Source organism: Anas platyrhynchos, chromosome 2 (genome assembly GCF_047663525.1).
Source record: "Anas platyrhynchos isolate ZD024472 breed Pekin duck chromosome 2, IASCAAS_PekinDuck_T2T, whole genome shotgun sequence".
NCBI classification, from domain to species: domain Eukaryota; kingdom Metazoa; phylum Chordata; class Aves; order Anseriformes; family Anatidae; genus Anas; species Anas platyrhynchos.
Window position 1 is genome coordinate 101208678 of NC_092588.1, and position 15718 is coordinate 101224395.

At 42.4% G+C, this 15718-nt stretch overlaps 1 protein-coding gene across 4 annotated transcripts in view; it reads right to left on the bottom strand.

Moving 5' to 3' along the window:
* Nucleotides 1–15718, bottom strand: part of GLI3 (GLI family zinc finger 3) — a 217507-nt gene that overhangs the window by 136794 nt on the left and 64995 nt on the right. For all 4 annotated transcript variants that reach the window (XM_005014945.6, XM_027451340.3, XM_027451339.3 and 1 more), the window contains one exon: nucleotides 9134–9376. In XM_005014945.6, the coding sequence (XP_005015002.1) occupies nucleotides 9134–9376 (243 nt within the window). The remainder of the gene's footprint in view (nucleotides 1–9133; nucleotides 9377–15718) is intronic.

The following is a 15718-nucleotide window of genomic DNA, read 5'->3' on the forward strand; positions in this document are numbered from 1 at the left end:
TTGGCTGTTTGGGAAAACCGATGGCTCAGGGCAGCATTGAAATGTGAAAGGGAAAACAGAAGGAACAATGGGGGACCCTCTGTTCTACCTTATTCAGTGTGAAGCAGGAAACATGCATAATTGAGATTGAAAAGAGATTCCATTATCTAGGGAGCTGTGCTGAACTCCAAAAACTCACTAAGACAAATTCTGAAAGACAATATAAAACGTTCTCTTGCTCCTGTTGGTTTTTTCTTTGTTGTTGTTTGCAAAGTGACTACTCATTTTTAAAAGGAAGTATGAAGACAGAGTACAAACCTGTACATACACAAACACTTCCATGCCAGTACTCTCTTTTATGCTGCTGTGGACAACACCACCACGTTGCATGCCAACGACCACATTGTATTACAGAAGCTATGCTCTTTTAAAACACAGCTACAAATACCCCGATACTTGGTGCAGTCCTGGTTTCCCACACTGGTGATTGCTGCCTTGGCTGTAAGTTATATCATCACAAACAAAAAATGGTAACCACTATAAATTTGATCGAAAGGGTAAGTGTTTCTGCAGTGATCTCCAAATGCACTGAATGAGCCAGCTCAAGGGTCCCAGTTGTAAGTAATTTAAGCTCTGCTTTAGTAAGAGCTTAAAAAGTACCATGCCAACTACCCAAAAAACAGGCTAAGAGGAAGCTAATTGGGTTGCTAGGTGTGAATAAGAGGAAGCCTTTCCTCCTACTTAACTCAATAAACAGAAATTGAGCTGTACCACTAGCAGTCCTGAAAATCATTCAACAACCAAAGCATTTACACTATCTTAAAACCAAAGGCCTGTTCGGTCCTGGAGCCCAACAGGAGGCCACAGCTGGTGCTGTGAGACTTCCATAGGACAATCTTGAACTCGTGCCATGTCAATAGGAACTACACTGCTGTTTAAAACCTCCCTGGCCAAGATGGTGCCATGGGGAGGGCAGGTCCACAGTGTGCCCACTGCCTGAGGCATGCTCTGGGACACCATCCTTCAGCGCCCACACATCCGTGTTTTCCTCTGGTCCTAGAGGCAGCAGCATAGCATCAAAGAATATCCGAATTGGAAGGGACCCACAAGTATCATAGAGTCCAACTCCTGGGTCCCCAAAGGACCACTCAAAAAAAAAATAAAAATATCAAATCGTGTGTCTTGAGAGCATTGTGCAAACGCTTCTTGAACTCTGTCTGGCTCAGTGCCATGACCGCTTCCCTGGGGAGCCTGTCCCAGTGCCCGACCACCCTCTGGGTGCAGCACCTTTCCCTAACCCCCAGCCTGACCCTCCCCTGTCCCAGCTCCATGCCGTTCTCTTGGGTCCTGTCGCTGTCCCCAGAGAGCAGAGCTCAGCGCCTGCCCCTCGTGAGGGAGCTGCAGGCTGCCATGAGGCCTCCCCTCAGCCTGCTCTGCTCTGGGATGAGCAAACCAAGGGACCTCAGCCGCTCCTCATATGTCTTCCCCTCCAGCCCCTTCACCATCACTGTAGCTCTCCTCTGATAATCTCTTAACAGAGTTACTTGCTCTCCCCAAATCCAGGGTTGAAGCAGAGAATGATGGTGCAAATGCCGATCTCACTCTGACAAGCACTGAGGGCATAATGAGATTACCCCAAGGGACTGTGACAGAGGGGCACCCTGTGGTTGTTAAGATACCCCACAATTTAATCGTTGCTACAGATTTCTTCATGAAAACAGGGCTATGGCAGGGGAGATGGGAATAAAAAGGAATTGAACTTGAATGTTTATTTTGTACATTTGGACACGTTGATTTAAATTCCCATATACAACACCTATGAGGATCCGGCTACCTACACAAACACATAAGGCCATCTGAGACCTCTACTCTATCTGAGACTTTTATACAGAATTAATGGATATGATGTCAGACGTAGATGGAGACCAGTAGCTTTACAGGGTGGCAGACAGACCAACTACAATCCTTTCAGACATTAAATAGCACTTGAAACCTCTGCTTAGGTAATTGAACTCCCTCTATTGCATTGACCAGATGGAAGACCACTAGTGCAAGTGAACTGTCTTCCTGGCAATGTAAGATGCTTCACAGAGGTTAACAAGTACAAGACTCACACTCATCAACTCAGGAAAACCTGCTTCAGTTCTCAATGAAAGCCATAATCACAAAAAATACAAGGACTCGTAATCATGAACCAGCACCTGGTTAAGATGTCCCCCATGCTTTCCCACAAGGACTCAAGTTGTTGCAGCCACAGAGCCCCTTACAGATACAGGTAAGGCATCCGACACCAAAAGCTGCACAGGGATGAGTTCTGGCTAACGTTTTTTAAGGCTCTAGGCAGCCACATCCAACAGGCTACTTTTCAAACCATGTATCCTTGGCTGAGAAACATTTGGAGGACAGAATATTCAGAAAAAGATGACTGACAGACAGCAACCTCAGGCATTATGGGATGCTTCAAGTTTTGAAACAGATGATGCATATCTTCCTTTGGCCACTAGTTCTCTACATACCTGTCATACTTGGCTAAACCCTAGCACTATGAATCCTCAAAAACGTCACAAGAAAGATCGCTGATAAGAAATAAAAAGAGAAAGCTAATTATCTTGCCTGTTGTCATGGCAGTAATGAGCACAACAATTCTGCATCAGGCTTTGGGATTTATTTTTTTTTTTTTCCAGAGTACACGGCAATGGCAAATACCACAACTCTCAACATTCTTGCATTAGCAAATCTCTGAAGAGGAAACCTCACCGTTTTTTATTTTGTTTTGATATTTTTTTCAACTCAGTTTTAGGGCTTCCAAATGTTTTTGTTTTGTTGTTTTTCTTTTTTCCCCATTCAGCTGCTGATGCATAGAAGTTACCATGTAGGGAAACAAGATCAGTCCAAACCCACTACAGACCTTGTGACAAGACTCTTAGAGACAGGAACGTCCATGTATCAAGGGACACGGCAACTTTTAAGAAGCTTTTCATTCTCTCCTGATTTAGGGATAGCTGATCCGCCTTGAGGCTAAAGAGATGGATTACATTATTTCTTGGCTGGTTTTCAGAGTTCCTAGCTATGATTCTATAGCTCTGAGCAATGTACTCTGTCTCCTTCCATGAAGGCAGTATACAACAAATACACACTGTAAAGCATCTAAAAATGCCTCACCTGACAAACCAAATCAAATCTGTGGAGGAAGTGAGTGTTTTTGCATTTATTCTCAAAAAAAAAAATAAAACAAAACAAAAAAAAAAACACATTCTCTTAAAACAACCCAATGAAAGAGATTAACAGAACCAATCTGGTCCTCGGACGGCTCCACACGCAGCAGTGCTCAGTAGTCACATTCTCTTAGGTGCAATAAAAGGACAAAATACTTTTTTTTTCCTTTTTGAAAATTTGATCCTCGGGACATTTTTTACATTAAGTCCAACAGAATTAGTCGTAAGAAATATCCTATTCTACCTTTTGCCCAAACAGGATCACCTCTCTCCAGATCATGCCCTGTAGTTTCCAGTTAAATTTAATACTAATTGTAATGACAAGATAAAAAACGGTAAATACGTATCTTTGAATACTAACCTAAACTTTAAGCTAAATCAAAGCAAAAAGCCAGAAAGATCACCCTTCAATTTATCAGCTACATTACATTTCAAGGCCTTTCAAGTATTGGCAGTTCTGCAGTCTCATGCTGAGGAGAAAGAAAATCAGGTAGAAAAAGGACGTTTTTATGTGCCACTTCTAGCTGTAAATCTTTTCAGTGCAATTGTAACTTCCAAATGAGAGGAGCAAGCAGGGGCAGCTACTCCAGGGCTCTAAAGAGTCCATGCTTCTTCCACAGGACTCAGGAGAAATAGGCAGGAGTATTTACAGGGAGCAGAACTTCTCAAACATGACTAGAGAGGCTTGGGAGACATCCTGCAGAACAGCTTTCCATTTACAAGTAGCTGTTAAGCTCAAGAGGTCTGCTGCTCCTTCCAAAATTTCAAACTGAAGGTGTCTCTGACACTAAGCTTGATTTTGAAAGCAGTAAGATCTTTCTGTTGGAGGCCATTAAAATAAGCTATTAAATTTTAGATTTTTTTTCCAAAAGCTTTCATGCAAAGACGCTAATTTTCTTTTCATTAAGACCAACTTTTTGGTTGCTCAGCTGACATTCACTTTTGTACCAGAGTTTTCTTCCCTGTGAATTTTATTAGATGCTTTAACTTTTTTTCCAACAACCCCTACTTGACAACATTTAGAAACCACTCCATAAATCACTGTCAGAGGATAGTTTTGTTACTACAATGCTTATGCCCCTCCTCCAAATACTGCTGCAGAAAGGGTTGAACAAGTAGGACCCAGACTTTTAGAGGTATTTAAGAGGCTAACCTCGTGCTGAAATTGAAGAGCCCCTAAATGTCTTTAAAGACTCTGGCCCTAAATCTCTGCAAGGATTCCTCACTGACACTCACCTACCGCTCTCCAACAGGGCTGGGGGAGAAAATGGCTGTAAAGAGCTGTCCCTGGCCACCACCACGCGGTGACGCAGGGAACCTAGAGGTGTGCTAAGAAAAGTGCCTGCCATGGGACTAACCTAAAGGCTCTCGGCTGTCCCACTGGAGGCCCAAAACGTTTCAGGGAGAGGACAAAAGAGGCCACCAGCCACCACCCCATCCCCCAACCCAGAAAGGGACCCCCCCTCCATGAGTTCATTTGGTGGTGGCAGCTTGGACAGCTCTTACCATCCAATGAGCCACACACAGATGACCATCACAGTGCAAGCCACACCACCATGTAAAGTCACTGCTTTTTTATTATTGCATTTTAATGCAGTGTTTCCACTTACCATTTGTAGAAACAGTCTGATCTCCTTTTTATTATATTTCTCCCTCCTTTTCTATGGGGAAGATGAAGGAAGGGGAATTCTTCTAAGGGGAATTAAAACAACAAGCAAGTAAATGATCAAGTGCACCTAGTGAACTAGCACTGTTATTTTCCTTGCTTTGGTCTTTTGTTCGTGTTGCAAATTGATTTTGAGATGACACTAACACCGGGGAATCTAAGGGGGGCAGTTATGAGGACATGATCCCTGCAAAGCACAAGTCCAGACACATTTGGTGGGAACTGAGGGCAATCAATGCATTTGGAGGGCTAATCCTATGAAATGTGCAATAAGCAGTTCCCGCTTCCCCAGATAGATACAGAAGCTTCAAAACCAGCAGAATAAATCCCTGTTAAAAAAAAAAAGAAAAAAAAGAAAAAAAAAGAAAAGAAGCAGGGTGAGATCCTGCTTTCAGCTATGTTCAGTGCAACCGCTGAGCTGAAGGGACGTACCAGAAAGAATCCTGCCAGGGCCATTCCTGTGTATATGAATTTTTAGATCAGAGCCAACTGAACTGTCACTGCTTTTTGCTTAAGATAATTCTTCAGGCTTTACTAATTAGGAACTAACAATTCTTTCAGATGAGCTGTGAAACGCAGGGAAGAATACCAGCAGTATGTTTTAAATCAAAGTGTTTACATCAGGAATGATTCATTTTTTCCATGAGGAATGACTTGTGAGACAGGCAGTCTTAGCACTGCCATAAATCTGCGTGGGAATTAAAATTGGGGAGAGAATAACAAAAGGAAGTTGCTATCCCTGCCTCAGCCCCACCTCTGGAGACAGAATTTACTTTAACAAGGGGCTCAAACTACCACCATAATCAGTGTTTGAGAAACACTTTTTTTTTCAATCCATTTAAGAAACACTGCAAAAATCCACGCTCAAGCTCAGTAATGCTGCTCTCCTCAGTAAAGAAAAGCTGTAACATATGAACGGAAACCCCAGCATTTTTGTCATCTCCTCTAAAGCTTTTAAACAGAAAGAAAAAAGTTTTAAAAAACATCCTTAGTGACCAGTGTTTAATTGATGCTTGAGAAAATCATAACAATGACAAAATAACTGAAAACAAAAATATCTGTTTTAGGCCTGGATGTGTTTTTGTTTTTATTTCTGGGAGGACAGAGGTCTCTGGACTGAGCACGAGGCCGCTCTCTCATCCTTGGTTGCTAAACAGTTGAGGAGCTCTTTGGCGGTGCACAAGGGCCGCCAGCTCCATAGCATGTTTCATCCCAGCTGTTTGAAAAGCTGGTCCACTTGAAACACAACCATCCTCCCCACCCACACTCTGCAGGAGAGCTAACTCCCCCTCGATGAGGTATTTATTCCACATATATGGTAACTATTATTTCCAACGTTTACAACATCAGTCATTTTAATTAGGAAAAAAATTATAACAACAGAAAATCCTGCAGCGCACATACACAGAGACACGCATATTTACATGTAGAAATGCAAGGCATTCAAGTTGTTTCTAATAACTGCAGCTCCTGGAGCAGACATGCGTTCCACACACAATTGACTTAAATGCTCTTTTTCTTTTCTTGCCATAAAAATATACAGATGTCCTTCTTCAAAAAAAAAAAAAATTATTTTCCCTCTTCCTGTGTTACAGGAAGCCTGCCCACACTTTTAAATACAAAGTGGGTATATATAGAAGCACAAATTAGGCATCTTGAAGAGTCTATATTTTCCAACCACAGGGAAACTAAGGAATTACTGTGAGTGTTTACATACCCAGCTATGGAGAATTAAAACAGTATTTTCTATCCATATGCCCAGGAAAACTGGCAAGAAACTAAGGAAAAGAACAATAGCTTCGCTGGTTCCTCACCTGTTGCTACAGTGGGACTGGGATATGATTACATTATTCAGCCTTGTTCATATGGCCCACTGTAAGTGTCAGCCTGAATACTGTCACCACTTCGATGAAAGCATGTCTTACATATATAAATGATACAACTACTATGAAAATTTCAGTAAGCCTGTCTGCTTCCCTATAAATCTAGCTAGACATTTGTCTCTTTAGTTGTCTTTCTGTATCACATCTATTAAAGGTAAATAAAAGCATGATGGCTCTTTATATGACATTAATAGCTTGAGGGATTTTATAAATCAGTGAGTAAAACCCAGCAATTCACTACAGCAGCAGTGAAGTGGGTCTGCCCATCTGATATTTTTCTGGCTTAGACTTCTGCTTTAGGATCTTGTTGTTCATTTAAAGTTAACTCATCACTTGTTTCTCTATCACTATATGTAACTTATGCTGTTCCCTCAACTTCTGACATCAATGCTTCCCTAGCAGTCCACACATCCTAACTAGCTCACGTTACTGGTCACAATATAGACATAGCAGCTACATCAAGTCTTGGGAACTCCAGTCAAAAGAGGCAAATTTAATAACAGAAAGCAAAATAAACCAAGCCCAAACCACCCAGGCTCATTCTGACTGGGTGGACCCTACTCCTCAGTCTGAATCTTTAGTAGTATCAGAGACACTTTGATCCAGATTTAAGAGGTTAGTTAGCAGCTGGTCAGATGGTCAAAATGACAATCACTAAATTTATCATAAGGTTTGTTGTTCGGTTGTTTGGGGCTCAGGGTGGGGCGGGCAGTTGTATGCTTCCTTTCCTTCCAGCTGTAGTGCCTACACACAGAAGTGATTTGCTTCCCTAACAGGACTTTTGTTTTTGAGCGAGACTTGGGGTCTGCGTTAACAAATCCTCAAAGCTGTACGCTGCAGTTGGTGTCTCCTATCTGCAAGTTTGTATTTCTGTGTGCTGCTGACTGCGAGCAGTACTCTGCTCTGCACATCCACGCTTCTCTGGCAGGCAAGTCTGCCACTAGCGTGCTGCTGCACACCCTTCCAGGCAGAAGGATGAGTAACTCCCCTCCAGGGTTCGAACAGGGCTGCGTAAGAGCGAGAGAAGAGGACAGTGTGCAGAAACAGAGTGTGTACATTGGAAGAGAGCTGAAAAGCTTCGCTGCAAACTTTTTCCCTAAATACTGATCTAGACTACAAAGACAGCAAATGTTCGTTTTCTCATAATGCCTTCGTTCTTATTAACAATCAGGCTCTTTTTTTTTTTTTTTTTTAAAAAAAAAGGAGGTCGGTGAGACTTAAGGTTGCGCGAGACATACTTTGATCTGCACCCTGATGAGTGAACATTCCCCTTTGCTGCTAGCCCAACTAATGAAGGGATAAAATTAGCTTTTATCCCTGGCACTTTCTTTAGCAAAAAAACATGCACTAATCAGCTGTCCTCACTAATCAGTCGTCTGGCTAATGACCTTTTGCCTTAAAACACTAAAATTTCTGAATGATGTGAAGGAAAAAAAAAACAACACAGACTGGCCCCTCTTTGTGGGTCTTAAACCTATCATCTGGAACTGGAGACTGGAAGGTTAAATGGCAAATCTGTATCCTGACTAGGTGATAAATCTATAATCAAAAGGCACAAGCCTTGACACCTCAAGATGTACTTCATTACTACACAACTAAATGATTTTTTGCTGTTTAAAAAAAAAAAACTAAAAGCAGATGAAAAAAAATTGCTTAACTCCCTCACATTTTGCCTGTGGATAAATCCATTCCACATCTGTGTTCAAGTGTCAGTTAATTTCTTACTTTTTTATTAATGCCTGAGCAGGAATTCAGAAGTTGAAAACATTTGCCTTTTTTTTCCCTGTACAACTTCAGGGGACTATAGCTGGGAAAGAAAATGACAAAACTACCCTATTAGCCTGCATGCTTGTGAAAAAGTGAATCCTTAAAAATAATAAAAGCAAACAATAAAAGCAGCAATGTAGTTTCCAATCACCCCCCAAATTCTTATTGTACAAGGTACAGTCCTTTCTCCCTTTCTGCTCTTAATACTGCACTTCAACATTGTTTCAAAAAAAAAAAAAAAAAAAAAAAAAAAAAAAAAGACCTCTGAGGGCTGTTTCATTTTCCTTCTCTGCTTTCTTTAATGAGGCTTTTTTTTCTTCGTGTATGAAGGGGGTGGAGCAAACGCAGCACTGGATCATTGAGGAGGATTAGCAACAGATGATATATCCTGTGGAAGTTGCTTTGCAGTGGCCTGTGCTAATTTTGAGCTGCCATGCAACTGCTCCCTGCTTTTAACTTGAGACAGAAAAAAAAAAACAGAACACATTTACCTCAACCCTAAGACAGACAAAGGAACTGGCTCCGGGGACGATGCAATGTGACAAATAAAATGACACTCAATTTGACAGCCTCAACAGCCTTCCAGCCTTGCTCCCCGAAACAAATCTGCAGCAAATACTCACGGTAATGAGGATCCATGTAACCATTTCTGGGGTCCATAGTAAACAATGTCCCACGATAAGGTACAGAAGGTTCAGGAAGGTGCGATATAGATCCATGGATCTCCTTCTTTATTAATGAGGCCCTTTCCTCGCTAGATGTTGAAGGCTCTTCACTGATCTTGCTGAGGCCTTGCCCACCTTGTGGCTGCATTGTGATTGCGTTCCTTCTCTCTCTGTGATAGGTCTGTCCAGGACTTTCATCCTCTGGAAAAAAATACCAAAGAAGAGAGAGAGAGAGCAGAAAGAGTGAGAGACTTTTAGTCCATTTTTAGCAAATAAAATAAAAAGTTCTCCCCGCCACCACCATCGCTCGAAACGCCGGGGCACAAGTTAGTGGCCGTCGGCGCACGCCGGGCTGTGAGGGATGCTGTGGGTACGGGCCGAGCACACCAGCTCGGCTCTTGGGCGGTAGATCATCGTCACCCATGCACTGATGCATTTACCAGCGGGGCTATCAATCCTGCAAGAACAGACACAGACTTGCTGTATTTTTTTTGCCACTGGGACAAGGAGACTGGAAGTTTTGCCTGCCTGATGGGGAGGAAGAAAACAATTTGTCACAAACAGCAGAAGATGAACCCCGCTAGCTGAGCCTAAATCAAACCTCGCCACCCACTGCTGCTCTGCAGCGCTGCTCCAGTCCTTCAGAGGCTTGCTTTTGTGGGAGTCTGGAGCCTTAAAGAAAGGTCATTAGTGATGAGAGGCAAGGTGGGCAACAAGGAAATGGGTAAAATTGCCCAAAATCCAGCATCAGCGGCGTAAGGCAGGCACAACTGGGGACAACTGCTCCGGCAGTGCCACCACAGGGACATGTGTGGAGGATGGTGGAGCACACACCCTCTGTCCTTACTCCCATATCCACAAATTAAAAAAAATTCAGTGAAAAAGGGGGAAAATGAAAGAGTGAGGAGGGTGGAGCCCAAGCCTCAGTCTGGACGACCCCTTAGGCCTATGATATCGCATGTGTGCATTTTAGCATGGGAAGGCAGAAGTATCTGCAGGCCTCCTCTCCACATGTCCATCAGGCCACGGCTCTTCACCTGCTCGTCTCCAGCATCTCCCTCTGAAGCCTTTTTGCCTGCTGTGAAGGGCCCTATGGCCTTCTGATGATGGATCCACTGGCCTGCCTTGCCTCACAGCTGGGTGTTTAACCAAACCTGGGCTTCCCTATGAGCTGCAACCCCTGTGGGCCACACATACCCTCTAAAAACCACACCAAGGGGTTCTTCCCCTCAGAAGGCACATGTGGCTTCCCAGGTGTACTTTACATGTACCAGAAGAGTTTTCTTAGCTGCACAAATATCTACTGTAAACACCCCCCGTAGTTGTATTATTGTTTCATTAAAACAGACATTTCTCTAAACCAGTGCACAACTGCTGGCTGGATTCTGGCAGATCCCATGTTCCAGGTACAGCCTTGCTCTACAAACCACCTTGTATGTGTCGGCATATACCAGTGTGTCTTGAAGAAATACTTATAAATACTCTTAGCATCAAAAGTTGTTCAAAAGTATATTAAGAATCTCAGATTAAACACTGGGTGCAAAAAGGTAACTGGAAAGGAAAATACAATACCCTTAGGAAATAAACGCAGCTCAGGTACACTTATCCTACAACCAACAGGCAAAGCAGGGTTGTTTACAGCAGTGCCAAGATTTCACCTCAGTTGTCAGAGGCCAGAATATTTGAGGTCAGGGCCACATTTTTACTTACAACTTGCCCTGCTGCACTCATTCAAACAGCAAAGGCACCAGCAGGCAATTCACCATGCGCCTACTCTCACAAGTTCACCACCAGCGTAACTCAACCTATTTGCTTTCATATAAATTAGATTACAAACAGGCTCCATGCGTATTAGATACCCGGAGTTGAATTTGGCGCATTATACGCACAAACTAGCTACGCCATTACTTTTAATGCCGTGCTCTCCAGGCATTTCCCTGCCCCCTCTCCTCCAAAGTAGGGACAACAACAAAACCCAGCAGTGTAGCCTATTGAGCGCTTAATTATTTTTCTATCTCCAGGTATTACAGCAAGCAGGGTCTGCTGACTTATCAGCATCTTCCAGGGACTGAATTCTTTTAACAGCCAGCGGTAATTCTCCATACAGAGCGCTTCCCGGATTGGTCTGAGGAGAAAGAGTTAATAGAAACAGACAACAACGCTGTAGAGTTTAAACCCTTTGCCCTTTTCTATTTTTTATTAATATGCACAGGCACTGGTCCCTGCTCTGGATTAGCAGGGTTTAAGGTTTCCACTTTTTACACCAAAGCTGTTTTTAGTTAGACTCCCTTTTGCAGTCCTCTAAAACTTTAAAACTTATATGAGGTTTTTAGAAAACTGCTTGTATAACTGAAAAATAAAAAATAAATCACCCCAACCAAAGTCACATTTTCCATCACGTTTCTCTCTAGCTGGAGTCTTTTATGTTAAATTTCAACCTAGAGTGAACTTTCACTGATGAGATGTAAACTCTTGTAAAAATAGGGGATTACACTCTATTTGAAATCCTGACAGACCCTTAAGCAGAGCGAGCTAACCTGTGCTACCACGGTATGGAAAGCAGAGAGCCAAAGTGATTTGTGTGGCTGTATAATCAATCTGAGGATCAGATAGGATTTCAGTTCTTTTACTCTTCCATATAAAGATAATATTTGTTAAAACTGCCATCCTGGAATACAACAAGAAGCTCATGCCTGTCTTCAGGCTTCAGTTTTATTCTTTCCTTCTCAAAACACGCATGTGTCATGAATCAAGGTACTGGGGACTGGTATGGAACGATTTTTTAAACTGCTGAATGAAATTCAAAACCTACTTTCACTAACTTTGAAACTAAAGAAAAAATGTGTTTCGCTTTAATAAGTTTTCCCTTTTTTTTCTGGTTCCTCAAGAAAAAAAAAAAGTAAACAAAAGAAAAATAGCATTTTTTCCTCTGTATCAACCATCTCTCTCTGTCATGAAATTAATGCCGCTTGCTGTTAAAGTCAAGCAGTTTTGTATTCTGCCCACCACATAAAACTTCATGCAGATTTTTTTTAAAAAGTAAACATGATTTTTTTTTTTTTTGCAATAATATGGAATTTCAACAGACAAACATTTTGCTAAGCATTTACTTCCCGCTCCACCCCACAGAGCTGCTTTGGATAGGGGGCAGATGAGGGGGCTTGACAATCACTGCGCTCCAGAACACAAACAGCCGAGAGGTTTGGAAAAGCCCCCTGCTTACACCGAGGGGGAAACTTCTCCGGCAATAATTCTGCCTCGTCTCCCAGAGCCACTTCAGTGAGCCAAAGGGCGAAAGCTGTCTGATCTTGTTCTGTTTCAGCCGAATTGTTCTATCAAGTTTTAGAGTGAGTGCAGACAAGCTGCACCGGGCCAAATTATTGACGGAAACATACTGTCCACCATGGCAACAAGTGGGACTCTATAGCAAAAATGTAAGCAAACAGCCCACTTCCCTGGCAGCATCTGCCAAAGGTTCCTCACAGCCAAACACACAATGGCTGTTACTCCTCTTCTCACGATTTAGGAATAGCCTGCTTTAGGGTCAAAAGAAACATCTGATTTACTAAAATGTTGCAAAGACAAATTACAGTGAACAGGACCAATTCTCCCTCATCTCCACCTGCTTCCTACTGGTGGGTGCCCACCAACTTCAGCACTGTTCGTCCTGCCTTCTGCAGGTAGAAGAGACAGACTGGGGTGGGGGCAGAGAGTAATCAGGCCTCCAAAGCAATCTGCATAAGCCTCCCTTTCTTCATGTATGCCCTGTGAGCTAGGAGCCAGAGACACGTGTTACAGGCACCCAGTCTGGAACGACTGCATTAATTCAAGATTCTCCCATCCACTCAGAAATACCCGATTTAGTCCGGCTATTATGATCTGAAGCGGTTTTTATTAGAAGTGTTTAGCACCAAGGAGCACCTACCTCATTTAATCAACAGAACAGCTCGCACTGGACAGTGTGTCTGAGCAAACGCACTTCTGGCTGTTCAGCTAATTTACCCAGCAAATTAAAAAGCAGTGCAAACCACAATCAAGCACAAAACTCCATTAAACTTTCTTCCCACGTTAACTTCTTTCCTTTTATCACAGTTTCACAGACCTCAAGAGACAAAGTCAACACTTCTTTATTTTAAACCTCGTAGAATCAGCAACTATATATATAAAAAAAAAAAAAAAAAAAAGTTGAAATCTACTTGATATACCCTGCTGAAAATCACTCCCAGCACTCTTTAAAGATACCCCGGCTTAAAGGACACATCACCGGTCCGGTTAAATCTGTCCCTGCGCCAAGTTCCCCACCGCCTTCCTGCAGGCGACTGGCAGGTAGCAGCGTTGCTGCCGCACGAGCAACCTGCCGGCACGCTGCACCTGGGTAAGAGAAGAGGCAACATACTTACAACGCAGTCCAAAAGACCCTGGCTTACAGGCTCTCCAAGCTCTTCTCTTGACCAAAATTCTCTGGCTACCAGGCTGTGGACATTCCTCCCTCTCTTTTTCTCTCTCTCTCTCTGCCTTTCCCCCCCCTCTCCCTGTCTCCCTCCCTCTCTCTCAGAGGCAGTGCTTCTCCCATTAGAGGAATTAAAAGTGGTTGGTGCCATGCTAAATTTAACAAGCTCATTAGTATTCTTCCTGTGTGCTTCCTAGTGAACTCTCCCTATTCAAGCAGCTCTCTCTAGCTGAGGGGTCAGGCGGCTAATCATTAAATCAAACTAATGTCACCCTATCACAATCGGCCTAAGAGAAGGAGGGTTTATTATTTCAGTTTATGCTAAATAAACGGTTTTACAAATGGTCTCCAAGCAAGGTCAACAGCAGCTTCAATTACAAGACAAACTTAACAAGAGTTGCTATAAACCAAGTGCTCCATGTTGACCTAAGCACAAGCTCAGCTCCGCATATTGCCACTAGCAGGATTGTACAGGAATGCATATTGTAAAATAAAGGAGAGGGTAATCTTTTCTTTGCCAGAATTTGTGACTGCACAGAGACTGCTCATTCACCTCTCCCCAACCAGCTTGCTGCTCAGCTCAATTCACCCCACACAAAGGCTGAAGACCAGACCTCAATGGACCGAGTGAAACATGTTCAAAACTAGGCTCTCTATTGTGACTGAATTTCTTAACATCTTTTCAAAAAGCGGAGAATGCCTTGAGGCTAAAGGAAGAAACAGGCTAATGGTGAATTGGGAATACTGAGCAAATTTCAGAGCCCTTTCCTCCTAGCTTTTGAGGTTGAAAGCAAGCTCTTTCCTTTCAAGTTTCAAAGTCCTTTTTCCTCCCGCAGTGTCACAGAAGGATTTGAAAAGAAGGTAATTGTGCTCACAGTCCCCCTGATCAGAGCTTACGTCCTATTTCTGGTATTTCGGAATACTTCTTGCAATAATGGTGCATATAGCTCAATCCCTTAACCGTCCTGCACTCTGCAATTGCTCATTAAATGAACAATTGCTGGTATAAAATGCCTTTTATGTTCAAGGTCTGGATATAAGATAAGCATTCTAGTACTCTAAATTTGGTTTACTAAGGAAACTCTCCATCATTAAATTACAAAACTGAAGTCAGAATATCAGCCGTTCCCAGAAAAGTAGCATTTTAGGTTGCTGTGAACCAGAAGGCAGGGGGGAGGGGGATGCAAAAGAGATTGACTACTTAAATTCTTAATAAAATAGGTATCTACTAAGAAAGCAATTTCCCCCACGTTTAAGAAGATCTAAGTTTTTGAGACCTGTTATTTTCTTTCTTGGAATAATATAGTAGAGCAATTGCCAAGCTCATTAGGACATGGGCATGTGCAGCTTCTTGCATACATCCATTGATCACTACTTTCTGGTCACCTTAAGAGCAAAGCAGTAGGAAATGCATCTGCAGGATTGTGCCTGCCTTTAAAAGCCTGTGTTGTAACCAAAGTTTTGGTTTGGGTGGGTACAGTAGTTTAAATTGAGCACCAAGTTTGTTATTTCCCTGCATTTGGAGCAATTGCACATGAAGCACGCGCTCTGGAAAGGCTAACGCAGATACGAAGCACAATGTTCATAATCGCTTTTAAAAATAGAGCCCAACCATACGAGAGGCTACAAAATCTGTTAGATAACAAGTACAGTACTTACCTTCTTTGCAATGCTTAAGCATACCTTATACAAGACTTTTATTATAAATAGCATACACTATCTGAGCTCACCACTGAAAATGTATAGATTTATACTCCCGTTCGTAATGGATTTTCAGCTTAGTTATTTTTCCATTACCATATGTATAGTATTTTCCAGAAACTGAATTGTGACCTTTGGAATACAAATACACAGCTCTTTTCTCTGAATTTTTGTTTGTTTCCAGAGACCTGTTATATTCTTTTGTTTTTAAACAAAATCTTTAACTCTCACTGTAAGAAAAACGATTTATCAGCGAGACTAAGTAGAACTGCCTACGGACCCAATCCTGAAAATACTTACATAATACTCCACCCCCTGCTATTTTATACAAGTGATATGTATATTCATTCTACCTGCACATACAGCACAACTCAATTCAGTCCTTTTCTCCA